At 38.6% G+C, this 21312-nt stretch overlaps 1 protein-coding gene across 3 annotated transcripts; it reads left to right on the forward strand.

Moving 5' to 3' along the window:
• Window positions 1-1952: 1952 nt before the first annotated feature.
• cul3b (cullin 3b) lies at window positions 1953-19031 on the forward strand. 3 transcript variants are annotated; one of them, XM_017496204.3, is made up of 16 exons: window positions 1953-2248; window positions 7427-7624; window positions 7936-8049; window positions 8137-8297; window positions 8565-8679; window positions 8805-9033; window positions 9182-9327; window positions 9445-9621; window positions 10352-10522; window positions 12610-12717; window positions 12863-12987; window positions 13149-13263; window positions 15206-15340; window positions 15711-15897; window positions 16355-16500; window positions 17933-19031. In XM_017496204.3, exons 1-16 carry the CDS (start codon window positions 2186-2188, stop codon window positions 18062-18064), a joined length of 2322 nt encoding a protein of 773 aa, XP_017351693.1. In that variant the 5' UTR covers window positions 1953-2185; the 3' UTR covers window positions 18065-19031. The 3 variants fall into 3 exon arrangements, with proteins under 3 accessions (XP_017351693.1, XP_017351694.1, XP_017351696.1); XM_017496205.3 differs by having other exon boundaries at window positions 1954-2248; window positions 13149-13245; XM_017496207.3 differs by lacking the exon at window positions 1953-2248 and adding an exon at window positions 5917-6154.
• The last annotated feature ends 2281 nt before the right edge of the window (window positions 19032-21312 follow it).

The raw sequence follows: 21312 nt of genomic DNA on the forward strand, positions 1-21312 counted from the left end.
GCGCTCGAGCTTCAAGCTGCAGTGCGCGCGCGCTCCACACGTTAACGCATAATTAATCGTCATTTCAGCGCGCGTCATTTTTACTAATACAGCCTTTTGGGCCTGCTAGAACTGGAATGTGGGGAAAAGTACAGTGGAAGAATTCATATCGAGTTTTGTTTTTTGGGGTTTTTTTCCCGGGGATTTTCCGGCGCGTGCTGACTGATGGCCGCCTGCGGCACTTTTAGCTCGCGCACCTCATTGCACATCTGCATTGCCACTTCAAACACTGCAGATCTGTCAGCTATCATAATAAACCGAGATACTGGCATAAACTAGCATCTTATTTATTTAACGGGTTATAGCAACAGCTAGACGAGCTGTCATGAAAATATCATGTGAAGTGAGTTTTCTTATTGAACTTAACCTTCATTTTCTATTACTTATCAACATTGTTAGAGGTATAGAAATATTTGTTGTTATCCCATACCCGTATCATGCAACCTATAGGCTATTCCATGCAGTTAGAGATTTTATTTTTTAAAAGTAGGCCTAATACATAGTAGCCATATAGCTACTGAATGTGATAACTCATCAAAAATATAACTCAGATGCCTAAGGATAACATGTTATTTGTTACTTTTTTTATTCAATAAATCAGCAAATTATCACATACATTACACATGAGACCGTTTTATTTTATGTTATTTAATGTTTTGTTTTGTTTTTTTACCACGTGATTATGTGAATAATACGTCATTAAATGTGAAAAAAAAATCTAATGAATCGTGTACAAAAGTCTCCTGTGAAAGTAAAGGCTTAAACGTGTGAAAAGTTAACATGTAAAAATAAATGAATCACGTGTAAAAGAAAAAAATCACCCGAGAAAATGAATGAATCATGTAAGAATGTCATGTAAAATACATTAATCACATAGGAAATGACACATTAAAATAAACTAACCGTGTGTAGAAAAAAAAAGCATGTGAAAATAATTCATCACGTGTCGCATGTGAAAATAAATAAATCCTGTGCAAAAAAAATCACGTGTGAAAATAAATTGAACCTGTCTAAAATGACATGTAAATGTAATTAATCTTCTTTAAAACTCACACCAAAATGAATCTGTGAAATTAAATTATTAATGTTTAAAAACACCATGTGAAAATAATCCTGTGTAAAATCACGTGAAAATAAATGAATCCTGTGTAAAATCCCAGGTGTAAAATAAAGGAATGTATAAAATCGTGTGTAAATAAATGAATCCTGTGTAAAATCCCAGGTGTAAAATAAACTAATGTATTAAATCATGTGTAAATAAATGAATCCTGTGTAAAATCCCAGGTGTAAAATAAATGAATGTATAAAATCATGTGTAAATAAATGAATGTGTAAAATCACGTGTAAATAAATTAATCTTGCATAAAAGTCGTGTAAAAAAAATTCTGTGTAAGATTGCATTTGGTTTTATTATGCAGATGTATGCATAATTAATTAGACATGGCCTCATTTGCATAATCAAATGTACATCAGCAATCAGATGGCAGAGACTTATTGTGTTATCTATTGTTTAAAAAAAAAAAAAAAAGATCCCATCTGTAGTGTCTGGCCTTAAGAGTTCTGGCCTTAAGAGTAATAAATGAAATATTAAATACATTCATATTTTAAAAAAAACAAACAAAAAAAACTGTAAACAAATATAAATAAATGTAAATGCATATTTCCTTCACAGTAAATTTACTGACCCTTATAGCTAACCTGCTTTATGTGTTAATTTGCTTTAATTGTATGTTCATGAAGGTTGAAGTTCAGTTCTCGCCTAAGTTGCTGAGAGAGATGCTTACTTTTCCCTACCCGTATTCCAAAAGTAGTCACCACCTCATACACTCTGATTGGTTGCTAGCAAGCGTAGCTGCACTTGGATTGGACGTTGTTTTTCCCATTTCAAATACTACCCAGTGATCAGCGGTCTTACGGAATCCGGGTGTATTTGTGTGAGACCTGTACGTCCGCCATCATTGGACAGTGAAGCTAGTACAGCCGAAAAACCCAGTCGGTTGTCAACAAGTCCGAAGTGAAGCGGATTTCGGATTCCTGAGAAGGTCAAGCCGAGGCTCATTATAGGCTCTACGAATTTATTCCCCTGTCCGCTCTAGGAGACGACTTTCATGTGAACGCAGAGAACACCGGGGGGAGAGAGCCAAACATGTCAAATCTGAGCAAAGGCGGCACTAAAAAGGACACCAAGATGAGGATACGCGCTTTTCCTGTGAGTACTGACCGCTTACAGTGAGCGCCGAGCCGGCCGGGCCCTCACTGCCACACCGAGGCTTTGATGGAGGCCTGTCCGCGTTGTCCCACCGCCCAAAACAAAATAATGTCACAAATGCAAAAGTTAAATAATGTCACAAATACAAAAGTGGACCGAACTAATGTATTACTACTCCGACATTAATATTTGAGTATCCATTAGCTCACAATTCATATACTTGGCCTTCACTAGTCACTTGTTTTATATTGAGATGACAACAAATGGTATCTAACGGCTAAACCAGCTAGCCGGCTACCGCTAATCAACTAGCTACCGTTAGTTAAGAGTCAGTTGTTAAGGATTATATCAGCGAATGTTTACGGAGGCCAGTTTATAATTCCTCCAGGTTAAACAACATCATTAATGTTAGCTGTTTACGCGAAACATATAAAACATATTCTGCTCTGCGGTGAATTAGGAAGCAACGCCAGCTAGCCGAGTAAGACTTAGCGATACTTAGCCAGCTGACAGTTAGCTTTCGGTAAAGCAAGGATTTCTTAAAGTGTCTGGGATTTTTCTTTCTTTCCCCCTTTTCTATATTGAGTATCATTTGACTAAAACAGGACGTTGTTGCAACCATGTATGATGCAAGACGAATTTAATTAACGTCAGGTAAGTAGTTCTAGCAGTTCTCTGTAATCTTTTAAACGGTCTGCTCTGAAGCCGAAACATTTCTCATGTTTACAAAAGTTGTTCACCTTTCAACAGCGATAAGGTTGGAGCAGCTTTCTTTCATGCTCACACGAGTCATGCTTTCAGACTTTTTTATTTAAAAGGTTTAAAACACACAGATATGGTACTCATTTATTTATTTATTTATTTTCCAGGTCTGATCACTGATGTGTTTCAGGGGACAAAAGTGAATGTCCTATAGAGCAGGAGGCTATACAATCAATGATCTAATAAAATGTTTGTCAATAGCAATTAAATCATTTTCTCTTCCAGTCCCTGTGCCATTTTGAGATGATTCTTCTCAGCCTACCTTGTTAAGCTGGTTACACAGGGCTGTATAACTCTCGAATTCTGAATTCTAGAAGTATTGATTGATTATTAATTTTCTATGGCTGTAGCTCTGACAGTAAATCCAGCTGCAGTTCAAATAACATGTACATTTTAATATATTTGTTTTAATACATTATCATTTGTATAGTAACAACGATATTAAGATCATGATGTCATCTCTTTGTATGAGATGGTCCCAATAAAATTTTGGCCAAATCCTGTAACAGACTTTGAAGTAACATGTTCTACATGTCAGATGAAGCTAATCTAATGAAACACCTTGGAAGTGTGCTTGAGCTAATAGGGATATCTTTTTAAATACATTATATATATATATATATATATATATTTGCATTTCATCGTTGTCACAATCATATTTGTGGCTTCATTCATGTCATCCTTTTTCCGTCCTCTTATTGGTGGCTTTCAGACAAACGATGGTGCAGCGTTCACGTTGAGATTTTTATCAAAGATTTCCGACTCGCTACGACAAAGTTGTGGCGGCGTTAGTTATGACGCTCATCTGACAGCCACCAATAGGACGATGGCAACGGATTACGTGAAACTCGTGGGACAGCTCCAAATATGAAAAATGGAAATGGTGGAATGTGAAAAATACTCTTAACACCTGGAGCTCACTCTTAAAGAGTGTTTGTTTGTACGACCCCATTTTCTGAACGATGATGTACCATGTGACAGAAATGATCTTGAAGCGCTGCTGAAAATACACTGTGAGAAACAGGCTTTGTACTTCTAGGGTGGCTTTCACGCTGACAGTTTAGTCCGACACAGAGAACGGTAACGTGAGAGCTGTCATGCGAAGCAGGACGTGCACCCCGGTACCAAACCCGAGACTAACTGTAGGAAGTGGTCTGGAGCTGGTCGGTTGCACTGGAACCGTGCCACGATTCCTGTAAATCTTGTACTCGTGTCCGCATTTGTTCTGGAAGTAAATTAACCTGCACGTGTGTTTCCGCCGATGACCTCAGTAGTTTCCACAACACACGTGTACTATGAGTGACAGGGGAACGTTGTGGAACGCAGAAGAGCTCCGCTGCTGAATAGAATATCTGTTGCACAAAATAATAATTTTGTAAATGGTTGCGTTGTGTTCTCCATGTGCATTTGTGATGACGTAAGATGAATGGGTTCGATACAATCAAGTGAGTCTGAAACCAGTTGAGCGCCGCGGGGCGGGGCGCCGGAACGTTCGCACTTGGATTTGGACCGTAGCAAATGCGCCCAGTGTGATAACCACCTTAGATCAAGTCAAATTCTGGTTTATTGCCAGTGATTATATAACAGACAGGCTCCACTCATAGGACCAAGTAGCTGTTTGAACCAGATTTTTTATTTTCTTTCCTTTTCAATGTTTTTTTTTTTTTTTTTGTCTGTTTGTTTATGTAAAATAGAAATGCCTTATACCCACAGGGCTGAATAATTCTCGAATTCTGTCTTCTGAATTCTAGGAGTATTGATTCATATTCTATAACCGTAGCTCTGACAGTAAGTCCAGCTGCAGTTCAAGTAACATGTATAGTTTAATATATTTGTTATAATACATTATCGTTTCTATAGTAGCAACCTGCAAAGGGACTTGTATAGCAGATGAGCTACATAATGTAATAAGACTAATAACAAGCATTTGTGGAAGGAGTCTCCAGTGTCAGTGCTTCGTCGAAAACAGTCGGCAGTTTTCCACCATAGGAAAGTCTTCAGGACAGATGATTTTGTGCTTCCTGGTTTCTTGGTAACAAGCTGCGATGTTCTCTCTTAACTTCGAGAGTGTGAAAGACAGGCTGGTGAGAGAACGACTGTTTATATCTGCTATAACGAAAGTCATAACAGGTGTAAGCGTTGTTTTGTGGACGTTACACTTCATTAAATATAAGCGGTTAAACAGCAGGACACGGTGTTCTTTGCTAAATGTGAAAAATAACATGTAATCGAATCGCTGTAGTGTAAGAGGAATAAAACACTTTATTGGTGTTAGAAAATAATCAGCTTCAGCATGGTTTGTTTATGTAAAATAGAAATGCCTTATACCCACAGGGCTGTATAAGTTAATTAACGTCAGGTAAGTAGTTCTAGCAGTTCTCTGTAATCTTTTAAACGGTCTGCTCTGAAGCTGAAACATTTCTCATGTTTACAAAAGTTGTTCACCTTTCAACAGCGATAAGGTTGGAGCAGCTTTCTTTCATGCTCACACGAGTCATGCTTTCAGACTTTTTTATTTAAAAGGTTTAAAACACACAGATATGGTACTCATTCATTCATTCATTCATTTATTTATTTATTTATTTTCCAGGTCTGATCACTGATGTGTTTCAGGGGACAAAAGTGAATGTCCTATAGAGCAGGAGGCTATACAATCAATGATCTAATAAAATGTTTGTCAATAGCAATTAAATCATTTTCTCTTCCAGTCCCTGTGCCATTTTGAGATGATTCTTCTCAGCGTAGCTTGTTAAGCTGGTTACACAGGGCTGTATAACTCTCAAATTCTGACTTCTGAATTCTAGATGTATTGATTGATTATTCATTTTCTATGACCGTAGCTCTGACAGTAGATCCAGCTGCAGTTCAAATAACATGTATATTTTAATATATTTGTTATAATACATTATCGTTTCTGTAGTAACAACCTGCAGAGGGACTTGTATGGCAGATGAGCTACATAATCTAATAAGACTAATAACAAGCATTTGTGGAAGGAGTCTCCAGTGTCAGTGCTTCGTTGAAAACAGTCGGCAGTTTTCCACCACAGGGAAGTCTTCAGGACAGATGACTTTGTGCTTCCTGGTTTCTTGGTAACAAGCTGCGATGTTCTCTCTTAACTTCGAGAGCGTGAAAGACAGGCTGGTGAGAGAATGACTGTTTATATCTGCTATAACGAAAGTCATAACAGGTGTAAGCGTTGTTTTGTGGACGTTACACTTCATTAAACATAAGCGGTTAAACAGCAGGACGTGGCATTCTTTGCTAAATGTGAAAAAATAACACGTAATCGAATCGCTGTAGTATAAGAGGATTAAAACACTATTTGTGTTGTTGGAAAATAATGAGCTTCAGCGTGGTAGCAGTAACTCCACTTTGCATCTCATTGTTGATTATTTTCCTATAACAACACGCCCATCGTAATGTATTCCTTAATTAAACCTTAGCTTTTTCACGGATTCCTTAATACATATGCCATAAGCCACCAGTGGCTGGAGGTATAAGAGCGAAACCCGTAGATAACTTGAAGTAAGTGCTTCTGCGTAGCCGAAATAACACACTGCAGTATTTCATGAGTCACTCCAGGAGAAGCACCAAGACCTGCATTGGTCAATGATTCATTCAATGGTGAATGATTGTTTCATGTTTAATGGCAGTATATTTTAATCTGGTTATTCATTTTGGATAGAGTATAGTTGAAATCGATCCACAGTTAGCATGTGACAAGAGAGAGGCAGCCATTTCAGTTAAGACTTTCTCAATTTTATGCACCAAAAAAAAGGTCATGACTCTATAAAGAGCCAAGTCTGACTGACATCCCTTCATTGTCTTCAGACAGTGGATTCAAATTTTTGTAGAGTTTTACAATATTAGCAAAATGCAGGTAAATAAACAACACCATGGTGTGTCTGTGTGTGTGTGTGTGTGTATATATATGTGTGTGTGTGTGTGTGTGTGTATATATATATATATATATATATATATATATATATATATATATATATATATATATATATATATATATATGTATATGTATATGTATATGTGTGTGTGTGTGTGTGTGTGTGTATATGTGTATATGTATATATATATGTGTATGTGTGTGTATATGTACGTACGTATGTATATATATCTATGTGTATGTGTGTGTATGAGAGAGAGGGAGATGGATATATACACGCACATGCTTTATTTCAGACTCTAAAGGCTTGATCGAGCCATTTCTTTCTGGGAGAAGTGTGTTTTGTTCGCGTGCTCAACTAGTTTAATGCATTTTAGGTTGGAATCTGATTTAAAACCGATTTTGTTGTAAGCGATTTGACCCTTTCCTTTTTTCTTGCCTCCCTGCGTATGAGCATCTCTCACAAGCGTGCCCGTGTTCATTTTCGTCTTTCTCCCACTCTCCTTGTCCCTCAGATGACCATGGACGAGAAGTACGTCAACAACATCTGGGACCTCCTCAAGAACGCCATCCAGGAGATCCAGAGGAAGAACAACAGTGGCCTGAGCTTCGAGGAGCTGTACAGGAACGCCTACACCATGGTGTTGCACAAACACGGCGAGAAGCTGTACACAGGACTGCGCGAAGTCGTCACCGAGCACCTCATCTTCAAAGTAAGAGAGTGCAGAGGAGACGGTTTAAGCTGCACAGTGTGAGAAATGGTTCAGGATGTCATGTTCCGCAGGTCTGCAGGTGCTGTGGATCAGCCATATCAGCTTTTTTTTTTTTTCCTAGTCGAAAGAGCTGGAAAATGCACATTTGCACAGGCTCGTTTCTTTGACCCTAGGTGTTATGTGGCGAAAAATAAATCTGAACATTTTTTTTCTTTTTTTTGGGTCACTCATCCGAAAAGCATTTTCGGTTAAGATTATACTGCTAGACATCCGTAATGTCTTTGATGGACACATTTTTTCCTCACACACAGGTACGGGAAGATGTTTTAAATTCATTGAACAACAACTTCCTGCAAACGTTGAACCAAGCCTGGAATGACCACCAGACAGCCATGGTGATGATTCGAGATATTTTGATGTACATGGTGAGTCGAGTGTTCGGCGTTGGTTGAATGTCGCCCTTTTGTCTTTTTTTGTTTTGTTTATAGACTGTGATCATGTTGTGCTTGCAGGATCGAGTGTATGTGCAACAGAACAACGTGGAGAATGTCTATAATCTAGGGCTCATCATCTTCCGGGACCAGGTGGTCCGCTACGGCTGCATCCGCGACCACCTCAGGCAGACGCTGCTAGACATGATCGCCCGGGAGAGGAAAGGCGAAGTGGTGGATCGGTAAGATCCGTTCTTGCTATGCAGAATTGCTTTCATTTCATTTTGTGTGTGTGTGTGTGTGTGTGTGTGTGTGTGTGTGTGTGTATATATATATATATATATATATATATATATATATATATATATATATATATATATATATATATATATATATATATATATATACATACACACATTATATCAGATGCCTACTTTATTTCTTTGTGATGTATTTAATGTTAACGAACTACTGTCTGAGTTATAAACGAGCATTTTTGTCATTGTCAGGGGTGCCATACGTAATGCCTGCCAGATGTTGATGATCTTAGGCCTTGAAGGAAGGTCGGTCTATGAGGAGGATTTTGAAGCCCCGTTTTTAGAAATGTCTGCAGAATTTTTCCAGGTATGTATTGCTTCGTTATGAGAGCTCATACGTTCATGAGTTTTTAACTACATGAGACAGTTCAGGAGTTCTGCTTTTTTTCCTATGGATATCTCATCAGTCATTGTCTTTTTCAATGCCATCAGATGGAGAGTCAAAAGTTTTTGGCAGAGAACAGCGCGAGCGTGTACATAAAGAAGGTGGAGGCGCGGATAAACGAGGAGATCGAGCGAGTGATGCACTGTCTGGACAAGTCGACAGAGGAGCCCATCGTGAAGGTGGTGGAGCGAGAGCTCATCTCCAAGCACATGAAGACCATCGTGGAGATGGAGAACTCGGGGCTAGTGCACATGCTGAAGAATGGAAAGACAGAAGGTCCGGTTGTGAGAAATGGATAGAAAGTTGTGGCTTTCTGGGATTTAAAATTTTTGACCCGTTTGTGTTTTCTTATTTTTTAAGTTGTAAAGATTTTTTTTTTTTTAGGTGTGATTTTTGTAGTGATAAACGATGTGTGTGTGTGTAGACCTGGCGTGTATGTATAAGCTGTTCAGTCGGGTGCCAAATGGTCTGAAGACGATGTGCGAGTGTATGAGCGCCTACCTGAGGGAGCAGGGCAAAGCTCTGGTGTCAGAAGAGGGAGAGGGCAAGAATCCAGTGGACTACATCCAGGTACCTTCAGCCTCCCTAAAACATGAATGTGGATCGTGGCCCAGAGGAAAATTTTGTCCTAATGATTTTCCATACTGTCTGCTCTCTCTCAACGCCCTCCCCACCTTCCTGTTTTAGGGATTGTTGGACCTGAAGTCTCGCTTTGACCGCTTCCTGCAGGAGTCCTTTAATAACGATCGTTTGTTCAAGCAGACCATTGCAGGCGACTTTGAATACTTCCTTAACTTGAATCCCCGGTCACCTGAATACCTCTCCCTCTTCATCGATGACAAGCTAAAAAAAGGCGTGAAAGGGGTGAGTAACCTGTTCTTCGGCCTTCACTCCTTATTTCTTTTTGTTTGCCACCAATAAAGCCTTAGCAACTTCCTTCTAGGAGTTTATATGATATCATATGCTGACTAATCGGTTTTATGTGTCACCTTTGAGTCAGTGAGCTCCTAGGAATGACTCTTCTGTAATAATGATGCCACATGATCAGAAGTTTAAGTTTAATACACCGTGCGTGAAATTCCCAACAATTTTCTTTTTGGGATTTGGCTACGTGGCTTCTGTTCTTTACAATTACTGTGATGGATACGAGACTGATGTGCATTTATGGTATTTATAAGGCCAGCTGTTTTGCACACTTCTGAACATGTCACTACTTTGCTACTTTAATGACATTTGCACCGCTTGCTTTGGCATAGTGTCCTGCTTTTATTATGGTCAAAACATGTGAACACACTCTCATCAGAATTCCAGTATTCCGTCATTCATTCATAGCAAGCAACACGCACGAAACTAGCCTAAAAAAAGACTACAAATGCACGGTTGTCAAACATGTTATGTTATTAACATGGTTACTTTTAATAGCTCAGTAGTATAAAATTATAGGCATTGTAACTTTGTAGTCCATGTACTCATGTTTTCTCCATTTTTGTCTGCTCATTTTGTAATGTCACACCACTGAATCTCTCTCTCTCTCTCTCTCTCTCTCTCTCTCTCTCTCTCTCTCTCTCTCTCTCTCTCCCGCTCTCCCTTGCAGTTGACGGAGCAAGAGGTGGAGTCAATCCTGGATAAAGCGATGGTGCTGTTCAGGTTCATGCAGGAGAAGGATGTATTTGAGCGTTACTACAAACAACACCTGGCCAGGAGGCTCCTAACTAACAAGAGCGTCTCTGACGATTCGGAAAAGAACATGATCTCAAAGCTGAAGGCATGTAACGCCGAGCTCACTTCGCCTGGCATGTAATTTTTACACATCCGGCCACCAGGTGTCGGAAGCGTTATGTTTTCATAATCTGTCGCCCATCTGTCCCGAGAGTGCGCGACATCTCAAGAAAGAGTAGGCAGACGTTTTGTAGGATTTATAAGGAATTATCATTGTAACCAGCAGAGTAGCTGATTAGATTTAGGAACTGATCCAAAGAAGTTCAAGGTCAAACATCTGCCATTGTTTTTCTTAAATAGCTTCCTTCCTGTTTGAAGTCTATTTTAAAGGTATTTCAGGCATATGGTTAGTAACAAGAAAGAGTAGAGGTGGTGCTGGTGGTGGTGAAGTTTACATCACTGCTCTTCCTGGTTTTAAACCGAGTTGTTTTAACTCCTGTTTCTAAATTTAACACTGTTAGAAAAACGGGTTGTGCCACATTTGTTAGGGTCTGCTGGTGATTCGCTCATGAAACGATGCTTGTAGTACCGACTGTACCGTTCATGTGACCAAAACCAGCACCTTCATTCCTGAATCACTCCAATGTCTTCTTTAATTCTTCTGCTCTTCTCCTTTAACCCCCGCCCCCATGTTTTAAATCCACCACCTTCAAACGAGTCAGTCTTTCTTGATAATTATATTAGTTCCTGTTCACACTTGTGAATGTTCAATTGATGCATTGCTTCAAGGCAGATTTTCACTCACCCATCCGTTTAAACCATTCCTAATTAAACACTATTAAATTCCATTGTAAAAGTGCACGTCTGAATAGGCTTATGATAATATTGGCTGTGACATGTCTGGTCTCTGGTATTTACACAAGGCAGGGTTTTAGATGATTTAGGCATTAAAGTGGCCTGTTCAGATGATTTTTAGATGATTTAGGTATTAAAGTGTTCTCTTAAAACACTAAATCAAACTTACAGCAGCAGGTCGATTTGTCGCCTCACGGCTCCAGGGTCCTCGGTTTGATCCTGATTCCCTCCCTCTGAGTTGTTAAACTGCCCTTTATTTACTTTGCTTAAAAGGGTCTTTCCAACTTTTTCTTTCACATACACTACCGGTCAAATTTTTGGAGACACTTGACTGAAATGTTTCTCATGATTTTAAAAACCTTTTGATCTGAAGGTGTGTGATTAAATGTTTGAAATCGCTATTAACTTCTTTCATTAGAAAACTAACATTTTATTTACAAAAAAAATCTTTTTTTTAAACTGACAACTCAGTGTGAAATATTCTGAAAAACAGCCAATAAGTGTGCAGCATAGGTGGGAACTCCTTTAATACTGTTTAAAAAGCATCTCGGGGAATTCCTCAAGAAATCGGTCAAGAAAATGCGAAGAGTACATTTCTGGAAATTCTAGGCAAAAAGGGTGTCTACCTTGAAGATGCTAAAATTTTACATTATTTAGATTTATTTAGGATTTTTTTTTTTATCACAGCATAATTCCCATAGTTCTATTTGTGTTACTCCAGAGTTTTGGAGAGTTTTTATTATTATTCTAAAATGTGGGGATAAAAAAAAAAAAAGAATGAGTGTGTCTAAATTTTTGACTGGTAGTGTACATTGGGTGTACAAATGTGTACATTGGGTGTACAAATGTGTACATCTATTTACGGCATCTCGTTTATCTTCCCTTTTCCATGTTTTTTAATATTTGTAATTCTCTTGCAGCAGTCAACTTAGTGAAGATTATATAATAGAATACTATTTTAATTAAGACCTTAATTAAGATGACATTTATGTTCTATGTTCTGTTTTATGTTGTATGACTTAATGCAGTGGTTTTCAAAGTGGGGGCTGCCAGGGGGCGCCCGGGGGGCCGCAACAATTTGGTGTGAAAAATAAATTCTCACTCTCAGACAAACACACACACACACAATCAATTCCTAATGTAATGTAAAGATGTAAGATGCAATTATTAATAAGAAAGGGGGATATATTCAGAAGTCTGTATTTTTAATGTGTTTTAAAGACATCTTGCGAAAGGGGGGCCTCGGCTAAATGTTAATGCCATTTGGGGGGCCTTGCCCTGGAAAAGTTTGGGAACCATTTTCCTAATGTTCTAACCACAGCGTTTCTAAATGTGCAGACGGAGTGTGGCTGTCAGTTCACATCCAAACTGGAAGGCATGTTCAGGGACATGAGTATCTCAAACACAACCATGGATGAGTTTCGCCAACACCTACAATCAACAGGGGTAAGAGAAAGAACGTTAAAAGGAAGCCCACACTGCTCTAGTGGGCTACCACATTGGTGTGAAGAAGATCAGTTATATTTGTAACTGTCTGCAGGAGCAATCCTGATTAATGAGTTTCACTCTCTTTCACTTAATCTTACCGTAGGTGTCTTTGGGTGGTGTTGACCTCACAGTGAGGGTGTTAACGACAGGTTACTGGCCCACTCAGGCAGCCACACCCAAGTGCAACATCCCCCCTTCTCCCAGACATGCATTTGAGGTTTTTCGAAGGTATGTCATTCATTGTCTTTTTCTGTTAAAGTTCCTTACGCGACTCACATTTACGTCGAGTAAAATTAAAAGTCTCGGTTCCAATCATTTATCAAAGTAAAACCGGGGAGCTGAGCAGCATGTACTTCTTTCTATCTGACATTCTGTGATTTCTGTGTCAGGTTTTATTTGGCCAAGCACAGTGGCCGGCAGCTCACACTGCAGCACCACATGGGCTCGGCAGACCTTAACGCTACTTTCTACGGGCCGATCAAAAAGGTATCAGTGTCAGCGCTAGTAAGTCAAGACCACCTAGACCACTTTGTGTAACATTGATTTATTAGGCATGCAATTGTTTATGCTTTGATATTTAACAGATTTTCTTGATTGCCTTTAAATATTGCTCTGTATTTTGTTAACAGCTTTTTAAATATTTTGGGCAGTAACTGATAGCTCCTGACCTGATGTTAAATGAACTTTTTGTTCAGTCAGTACGTTTACGTGGACATCGATAATCGAATATTAACCTGATTAAGACAATACTCTGATTGATTAAGAAACTACCATGTAAACAGTAATTTTTAATTACCTTAATCCAACTAAAGTCATACTCGAAGTAAACACAAATCGAATTAAGACGTGGCGTATTCCTGTTTTAGTTGAATTATCGACGTGCATTACAGACATGTACACACCTTATTCATTAATGTCGTGTGAGTTTTCACCACATTTTGCGACAGGACACGTACACACAGCAGTGCTCAACCGTTTTATATCAAACAAGAGAGCATGGCTGCATCTGAAACCGCGTACTTGCCTACTATATAGTAGGTGAAATACGTGTATCTGAGTTTGGGACGCAGCCCACGGCTTCAAGCAGTCGTCTATTTGCACATATAGCATGACTAGTAATCAACTACACTTGCAGCTTTTGTCAAATTAAAAGTCAAACACCCAAAACTGTATACGGTATCATAACGAAGACAAACTGTATGTTGATACGTGAAATTCTGGAGGGAACGTCGGACAGCGTGGCGGGACGTAATGACGTGTGCCGTTAAACGCTCTATGTCCTATAACATGTAAAATGGGAACCTGAAAGGCGTATTCTAAAAGCGACTCATGTGAACACCTTAATCGCAATATTGTCTTATTCAGAATAAGGACAATAATTAGATTACTGCTGTCCATGTAAACGTAGTTAGTGTTTTGATCACAGTTCAATTTTGTTCGCTTCTGTAACGCACATGACTTGACAGGAGCAGCACCTATGTTGTTCAGCTTGCTTTTCTCTACCTATCTAAGATTATTTATCTATGCATTTTTACGTATGATGCCACTGATTGAAATGCCGGTTCTCGTGAGGTTAAAATGCTGAACAACCAGTCAGGTACAGATAAACAGTAAATACTTAGCCGAAAACGAACCAGCGAGGCCAAGTATGCAATTTTTATTTTATTTTTATCCTGTTAACATTTTTCAACTTAACCCTGCAAGGAAATATGGCCTCGTGTACTGGCTTAGTATATGTGTGTGGTGTGTCTTTATCCCATCATGAATTACTACCAATGAAAATTTGGTGGAGTTCTCTGGCTGTTTCACATACATACTTGAGATATATATATATATATATATATATATATATATAAATAAACTAGTGCAGCTATTTTTATCTTTAGTGAAATTTGAGAGAAGTTGTTTGTAGACTTTGTCAGATGAATTATTATTATTAAAAAAATTACTTGAGCTTTGTGGCTAAATTTTAAATAGTGTTCTACACAACACATGTAAAGCCCTGGGTAGGTAGCAGACTTATGTTATGCCCAATGTAGGGAGCAAATAAAGTAAATAAGAAACCATTTGTGATTTGGCCCAAACATTAATAAATAAAATGTGACAAACATTAAATCTTACCATAAAATGTAATATTACCTCCTACTATTTTTTCAATCACTAAACTGCTTCTAAAGATTGCTGTTTTGGTATGACTCAAACAGACTGAACCATTATGATTTTGACTAATCAATTCTACCTGCATGTTGTTGGGGCTTAACTTGTTTAATACCTGGGTAACAAGTGTAGCCAAATTCAGCACTGGTGCTTGGGTATGATACGACTTGCTTGGTGGTGTTGGGGGGGGGGGGTAAATGACAGAATTCTTGGGAATGTGGGAACATAAAGGATAAGTGCTGTAATACTGCATTGCGTTCTCCCTCCTCATCTTCCTCTTCTTCCCTAGGAGGACGGCTCAGACTTGGGCGTGGGTGGTGCGCAGGTGACCGGCTCCAACACCAGGAAGCACATTCTCCAAGTGTCCACTTTTCAGATGACCATCCTTATGCTCCTCAACAACAGAGAGAAGTTCACCTTTGAGGTATTTTCTGCACTCATAAATTAACTTTCATGTAGTGTAAAGCAGTACAGTTTAGTTTTAAAATGGCCAATAAATGTTTTAGCTCAGTTAATGGCAATGTGAACAATATTTTGAAAATAAATCACTAAAATCCTGTGTGTTTGGGGTGAATCCTGATTCTGGCAAGAATTCAACTTTTTATTTTATGATCACATATGATAACAACTAACAGTGTTTCAACTAATCGTCATCTAAATTGTTTTTTGGTTTTGTTTTGGATTTTTTTTGCTATACTTTCAGTAAAAAAAATAAAATAAATTATTGTGGAACAGAACTTACAGGAACTTAGCAACTTAAAAGAATGTCGTTAAAATTTCACTTCTCGTTGCAGGAGATCCAGCAGGAGACGGACATCCCAGAGCGAGAACTGGTGCGAGCACTGCAGTCTTTGGCCTGTGGGAAGCCCACTCAGCGAGTGCTCACCAAGGAGCCCAAATCTAAGGAGATCGAGAACGGCCATGTATTTACAGTCAATGACCAATTCACATCCAAACTGCACAGAGTAAAGATCCAGACAGGTACCATTACAAAAATACAAAAACTATAACAAGTGTTGTTTTGTGTATGTTCGTGCTGATGGAAGATTTAGGGTTTTTTTTATTCAACATTAAATCATCAAGGGTCAAATTCACCACTTGATCTGTTTGTGCTCGTTTTTATGCAGAAAAGCCTTACATGTATGTTAAGAGGAATATTGTGAGTGAACAAAATAATCAATTACAATTAAATGACATCGATTGATTGGTTTATTTTTAAATACACACAGAGCTGCCAAGTTAGCAGACTGATATACCTAATATATTGCTAATGTTTGTGTGTACGTACAGCCTGCCTTCACAAATGTGTTCAGAATGTGCCTAATAATTCTCTGCAGCTGAGAAAAGCTAGCTTTTAAAGTGATGTAGCTATATTATCCATCATTCTCCCTGATGATTTGGATATACAAGGCTCATGCTATATGTATTTGGTTTGCAGTTGCTGCTAAACAGGGTGAATCAGACCCTGAGAGGAAAGAAACACGGCAGAAAGTGGATGACGATAGGAAGCACGAGATCGAAGCAGCCATCGTCCGCATCATGAAGTCCAGGAAGAAGATGCAGCATAATGTGCTAGTAGCAGAGGTATGATTTAATAACTGCGTTACAATCCACCAGTTCGAGCACGTATTAAAGGCTATATAATCATGACTACCAAGAAGATCTTTTGCAAGCAGGTCATGTGAAATAGTAGTGTGTTCACCTTGTCAGAATAATGGTCATTTTAGTTTTTCATTGTCTTTTTAATTATTAATTACTGCAAGTACTGACTAATACAAGTACTTGTGTGGTATAAGAGGGATAAACCATGTGGACGTTCTGTTAAAAAAACAACTATTAACTAAATAACCTTAACGCTTATATTGCTTCATGTCAGGGTATATCACACCACCACATAGTTGGTTATTTTCCTTTAACAATCTGCTGCCAAGTGTTTTATTAATTACTTAGCCTTTTGTTATAATTTTTTGAGGTTGGAATAAATTGCTACCATTTCAGCTATTTTAATCTTGCATGTACAACCCCAATTCCAAAAAAGTTGGGACATTGGGGGGGTCAGTCATTTGAAAATTCAGTTCACCCTGTATTATATCGAAAACACATTATTTGATGTTTTAATTTGTGAATTTAGTTTATTTTTGAAAATATACACTCATTTCAAATTTGAAGTCTGCAACACACTCCAAAAAAGTTGGGGCAGTCGACTGTGTAACCTCACCTATTCTTTTAATAACACTTATTAAACGTTTGGGCGCTGAAGACACCAGTTGGTTCAGTTTAGCAAGCAGTTTTCCTCCATTCATCCGTTATGCATTTCTTGTTATGCTGTGCAACTGTACAGGGCCTTAGTTGCCTTATTTTGTGCTTCGTAATACGCCACACATTCTCAATCAGAGACCATGCTAGCATCCGCACTCTCTGCTTACGCAACCATGCGCTTGTAATCCTGACAGAATGTAGTTTGGCATTGTCCTGCTCTGGATGGCAGCATATGTTGACAGCACATGTGTATATATCTTTCCGCATTAATGGTGCCCTCACAGATGTGCAAGTTACCCATGCTCAAAGTGTTGGATTATTCACTGATGCATCTGTTGGCAGATTGGCGAGCCTCGACCCATCCTTGCTCTTGAAAGACTAGGCCTTTTTGGATATACTATGATTAGATGATTGCCTCACCTGTTTCACATCACCTTCTTATTTCAACTAGTCACATATTAGTCCTAAATTGCCCCTGTCCCAACTTTTCTGGAACATATTGCATGCATCAATTTCAAAATAAACGTTTATCTTCAAAATAACTGTGCAATTGATTAGGTAAAACATCAAATACCTTGTTTTTTGTTTAAATACAAGTCAAAGTACATTTACAAATCACTCCTTTGTTTTTATTACCATTTTCCATACTGTCCCAACTTTTTCGGAATTGGGGTTATACTGACTGCATTTTGAAGCAGAATGTGACTGTAAAGTTAATATATTCATACAGAATAATGACTCTGTTCTGTCTCTTCAGGTCACTCAGCAGTTACGGGCACGATTCCTCCCAAGTCCTGTGGTCATTAAAAAACGCATTGAAGGACTAATTGAGCGGGAATACTTGGCAAGAACGCCAGAAGACCGCAAAGTGTACACTTACGTAGCATAAATGTGGCATGAATTTCAAATGAAACCTGATGTGGAGTGAAGGAGAGTGTGAGAGTGTTATTTCTGGGACTTGATAATGAGCATGAACTGGGAGGTTTTTGTGTTTAGGGGTTTTGGGTTTTTTTTTTTTTTTCTTTTTTTTTTTTTTTTCCATCGCTACTGGGGGAAAACTGAGAAGTTAACCTTTAACCTTCTGTAAGGACTCATTTTAAAAAGTTCTTAGCGATTCACACAGAAGCCTTCCGAAGCCTCCAAGGAGCTGAATGAGATTCAGCTCGGGCTCGCAGACGAGGCGTCCGTCTCTGTGAGAGAACTGTGTAAGAGTCGGACCCTATAAACCTGAACCCAGAACAGAAGTGCCCAAATAAACGAAGAACGATGACTTTCCAGCATGGGATGCCTTCCGGAGACCAATCAGGTTACCGTGAAATATGTATACCTTCCCACATTTATTTTTTGTTAGTTTGATTTAAACCCCCCCCCCCCCCCCCCCCCCCAATGTTGGTGTAAATGTGTTTGTGGTCTGTGGCACCATGTTGGTTGTACAGGTTTAAACCTTGCCTGCCTGCAGAAGATTTTAAAAATGGAGGCTGGGTATCAGAGAGCCATATTAGTTTTGGAGCTTTGGAGCATGCCTTTTCTGACAAGGGGTGAAATAACTCTTTCAAGGTTTCTAAAAGAAATGGTTTGATCGTGTCTTTGTTTGAACTTTTTCGTATTTGGCATGGCCAAATGTAAATTTAAATATTAGCTTTTTTTTGTAGGGTCCTTCTGATGCAGTTCCATTATAAGGGGGTTGGGTTTTGTTTGTTTTTTCAGCAGCAGAAGGAGCATTGTGTCTAAACGTGTACAAATTGTAAAATAATTGTTATTGTACTCGCTGAAGTGGACTGTACAGGGCCTTGTTTTCATCATTGTTCAATGTAGAAAAAGGAGTTAAAAATAAATGGATTTGCTGCTTCGGGTCATCTTTTGCTTTCTAATGATGGTCCTGAGAAATTCCACTTGAAGCAGTTTAGGCTGCATGCATCTCTGAAATTTACATATTTAAAAAATGTTGAGTAAGTCAGTACAAAAGAAACCACAAGAAAGAACTGAAAGTTTTGCCAGATGTTATAACGGACGTGTCAAGAACATGTTCGCATCATCACAACTGAAATCATCCCATAAGCTGCTGAGGATATGAAAGCAGTTATAAAGACAAAGGGTAACTGATGTTATTTAGCTTCTTCTACTGTTAATCTTAACTTGTATCTGACTATTTAAAAAAAAAATTGTGATGAGATCTAACATACTAAATTAAAATTATTTTGCCATAAGGGTATGCATTTTCCCCCGTCTTTGTTCGTTATTGTCACTGCATTAAATTCTGCTAACATTTTATCCCTAAGTATGCATTGAGATTTGACTAAATTTATTAATTCATTATTTAAATAAAAAATAACTACAAGATTAAACCAGAATTTAATCAGCTTAACCTCATTTCGTTTGAGCTTTTCCTATGAATTTAATATCAGTTGTGTATAACTACTGTCTGGTGTGTGTGTGTGTGTGTGTACGTACAGTGGATGTAAAAAGTCTCCACAGGCGTTTTTGAGATGAAGAAAATTAAACCAAGTTAAATCATGTCTGAATTTTTTCCACCCTTATATAAAAATTACTTCAAAAAAAAAAACAAAAAAACATCAAACATTTTAGAGAAAAATAAAGTTACACTAACTTGGTTATAGAAGTGTACACACCCTTTTATAATTGGGGGTGTGGCTATGTTCAGCATGAACCAATCACATTCAATCTCATGTTCAAAAGTAATTATATGGCTGTCAGCAATTAAATTATTCTGATTAAACCCAGATAAAGACCAGCTGTTTCTGTAGGATTTTCGTCACATCTTGGTTTCATCTTCCTGCTGAAGCCATGGTCCTCAAAGAGCTTAATAAGCCTGTACAGAGTCTCACTGTCGAAAGGACTCGATCAGGAGAGGGGTATTAAAGAATTACCAAAACATTAGATGTACCCTAGAACAGTGGTTTTCAAAGTGGGGGCCGCCAGGGGGCGCCCAAGGGCCTAAACTATTTGGTGTGAAAAATAAATACATGATTTTCTCATTCTCAGACACCCCCCCCCCCCCCCCCCCCTCCACACACACACAATCAATTCATACTCTAATGTAAATATGCAAGATGTAATTATTAATTTAAAAAAGGGCTATATATTCAGAAGTCTGTGTTTTTAATGTGTTTTAAAGACATCTTGCAAAAGGGGGGCCTCGGTCAAATGTTATTGCCATTTGGGAAGCCTTGCCCTGGAAAAGTTTGGGAACCACTGCCCTAGAACACCGTGAAGGCCGTCATCAACAAGTGGAGGAAGTGGAGAACAGGAAGGACATCACCAAGAACAGGATGGTCCTCCAAAATACACAAAAAGACAAGACAAAATCTTAACAGGTAGGCTGCCAAGAGACCTACAGCAACATTAAGTGAGCTTCAGGAACATCTGACAAGTACTGACTGCTCTTTGCATGTGACGATAATCTTTCTATGGGTGCTTCTCGTTTCCTTTCCTCACTTCCTTTCCTTGCATCTTAGCTCCGCCCCTTTAGGATGCGAGGGAAGGCTGCAAGGATGAGATGTGAGGAGAGAGGAATGGACGCAAGTCGAATGGACTGTCCTCACTCTCAAGCGTCACATTAAAGCGACGTCAATTAATGATGACTGTGCTCGGCTGGGTTACCTCACTGTGCTTCATTGATCTGCTGTTAAAAAAACAAAACAAATTCTTTGATGTGCCATTATGTTGTTAGAGCTTGGTTAAAAACGACATGCAAAATGCACTGAAAGTATGTGAAATATCTGGGTTATTCAACAAAGAATGAATGAACAATACATAAATTATCGAATCTTCTGTGCAGCTTTGCATATCCAAACATGCAAGGATCAATAAATTACAATACTCGTTATAAGCACATTATTATTTGTTTATATTTCACACACAATTCCATCACATCATCCAAGGACTGTATTTGAGATCGTGGCAGATGTAAAGGAGGAGGGGAATTTATACGTGCGTCAGGTTTTTCAACAAGAAACGATTCTGCACCCATGTATCCTCGCTCCTACCGTAGCTCCTCTGGAAGTTTCCTCACGCCTCGTTCCTCAGCTACTCTCGGTGCAATCAGAGAATTGATATGTATTTCAAGATGGTTGACGTCGATCGATTTCCAGTTCAGGAAATGAGGACGCATCAGTT

The sequence above is a fragment of the Ictalurus punctatus genome, chromosome 20 (assembly GCF_001660625.3).
Source record: "Ictalurus punctatus breed USDA103 chromosome 20, Coco_2.0, whole genome shotgun sequence".
Classification (NCBI taxonomy): Eukaryota; Metazoa; Chordata; class Actinopteri; order Siluriformes; family Ictaluridae; genus Ictalurus; species Ictalurus punctatus.

What these genes read in the sequence shown, in the direction of transcription:
- cul3b (XM_017496204.3), top strand. Translation starts at nt 2,186, where the DNA reads ATGTCAAATCTGAGCAAAGGCGGCACTAAAAAGGACACCAAGATGAGG. An exon ending in AACACCTACAATCAACAGGG is followed by an intron (nt 12,718 to 12,862) that starts GTAAGAGAAAGA and finishes ATCTTACCGTAG; the next exon opens with GTGTCTTTGGGTGGTGTTGA. An exon ending in GAGAGAAGTTCACCTTTGAG is followed by an intron (nt 15,341 to 15,710) that starts GTATTTTCTGCA and finishes TTCTCGTTGCAG; the next exon opens with GAGATCCAGCAGGAGACGGA.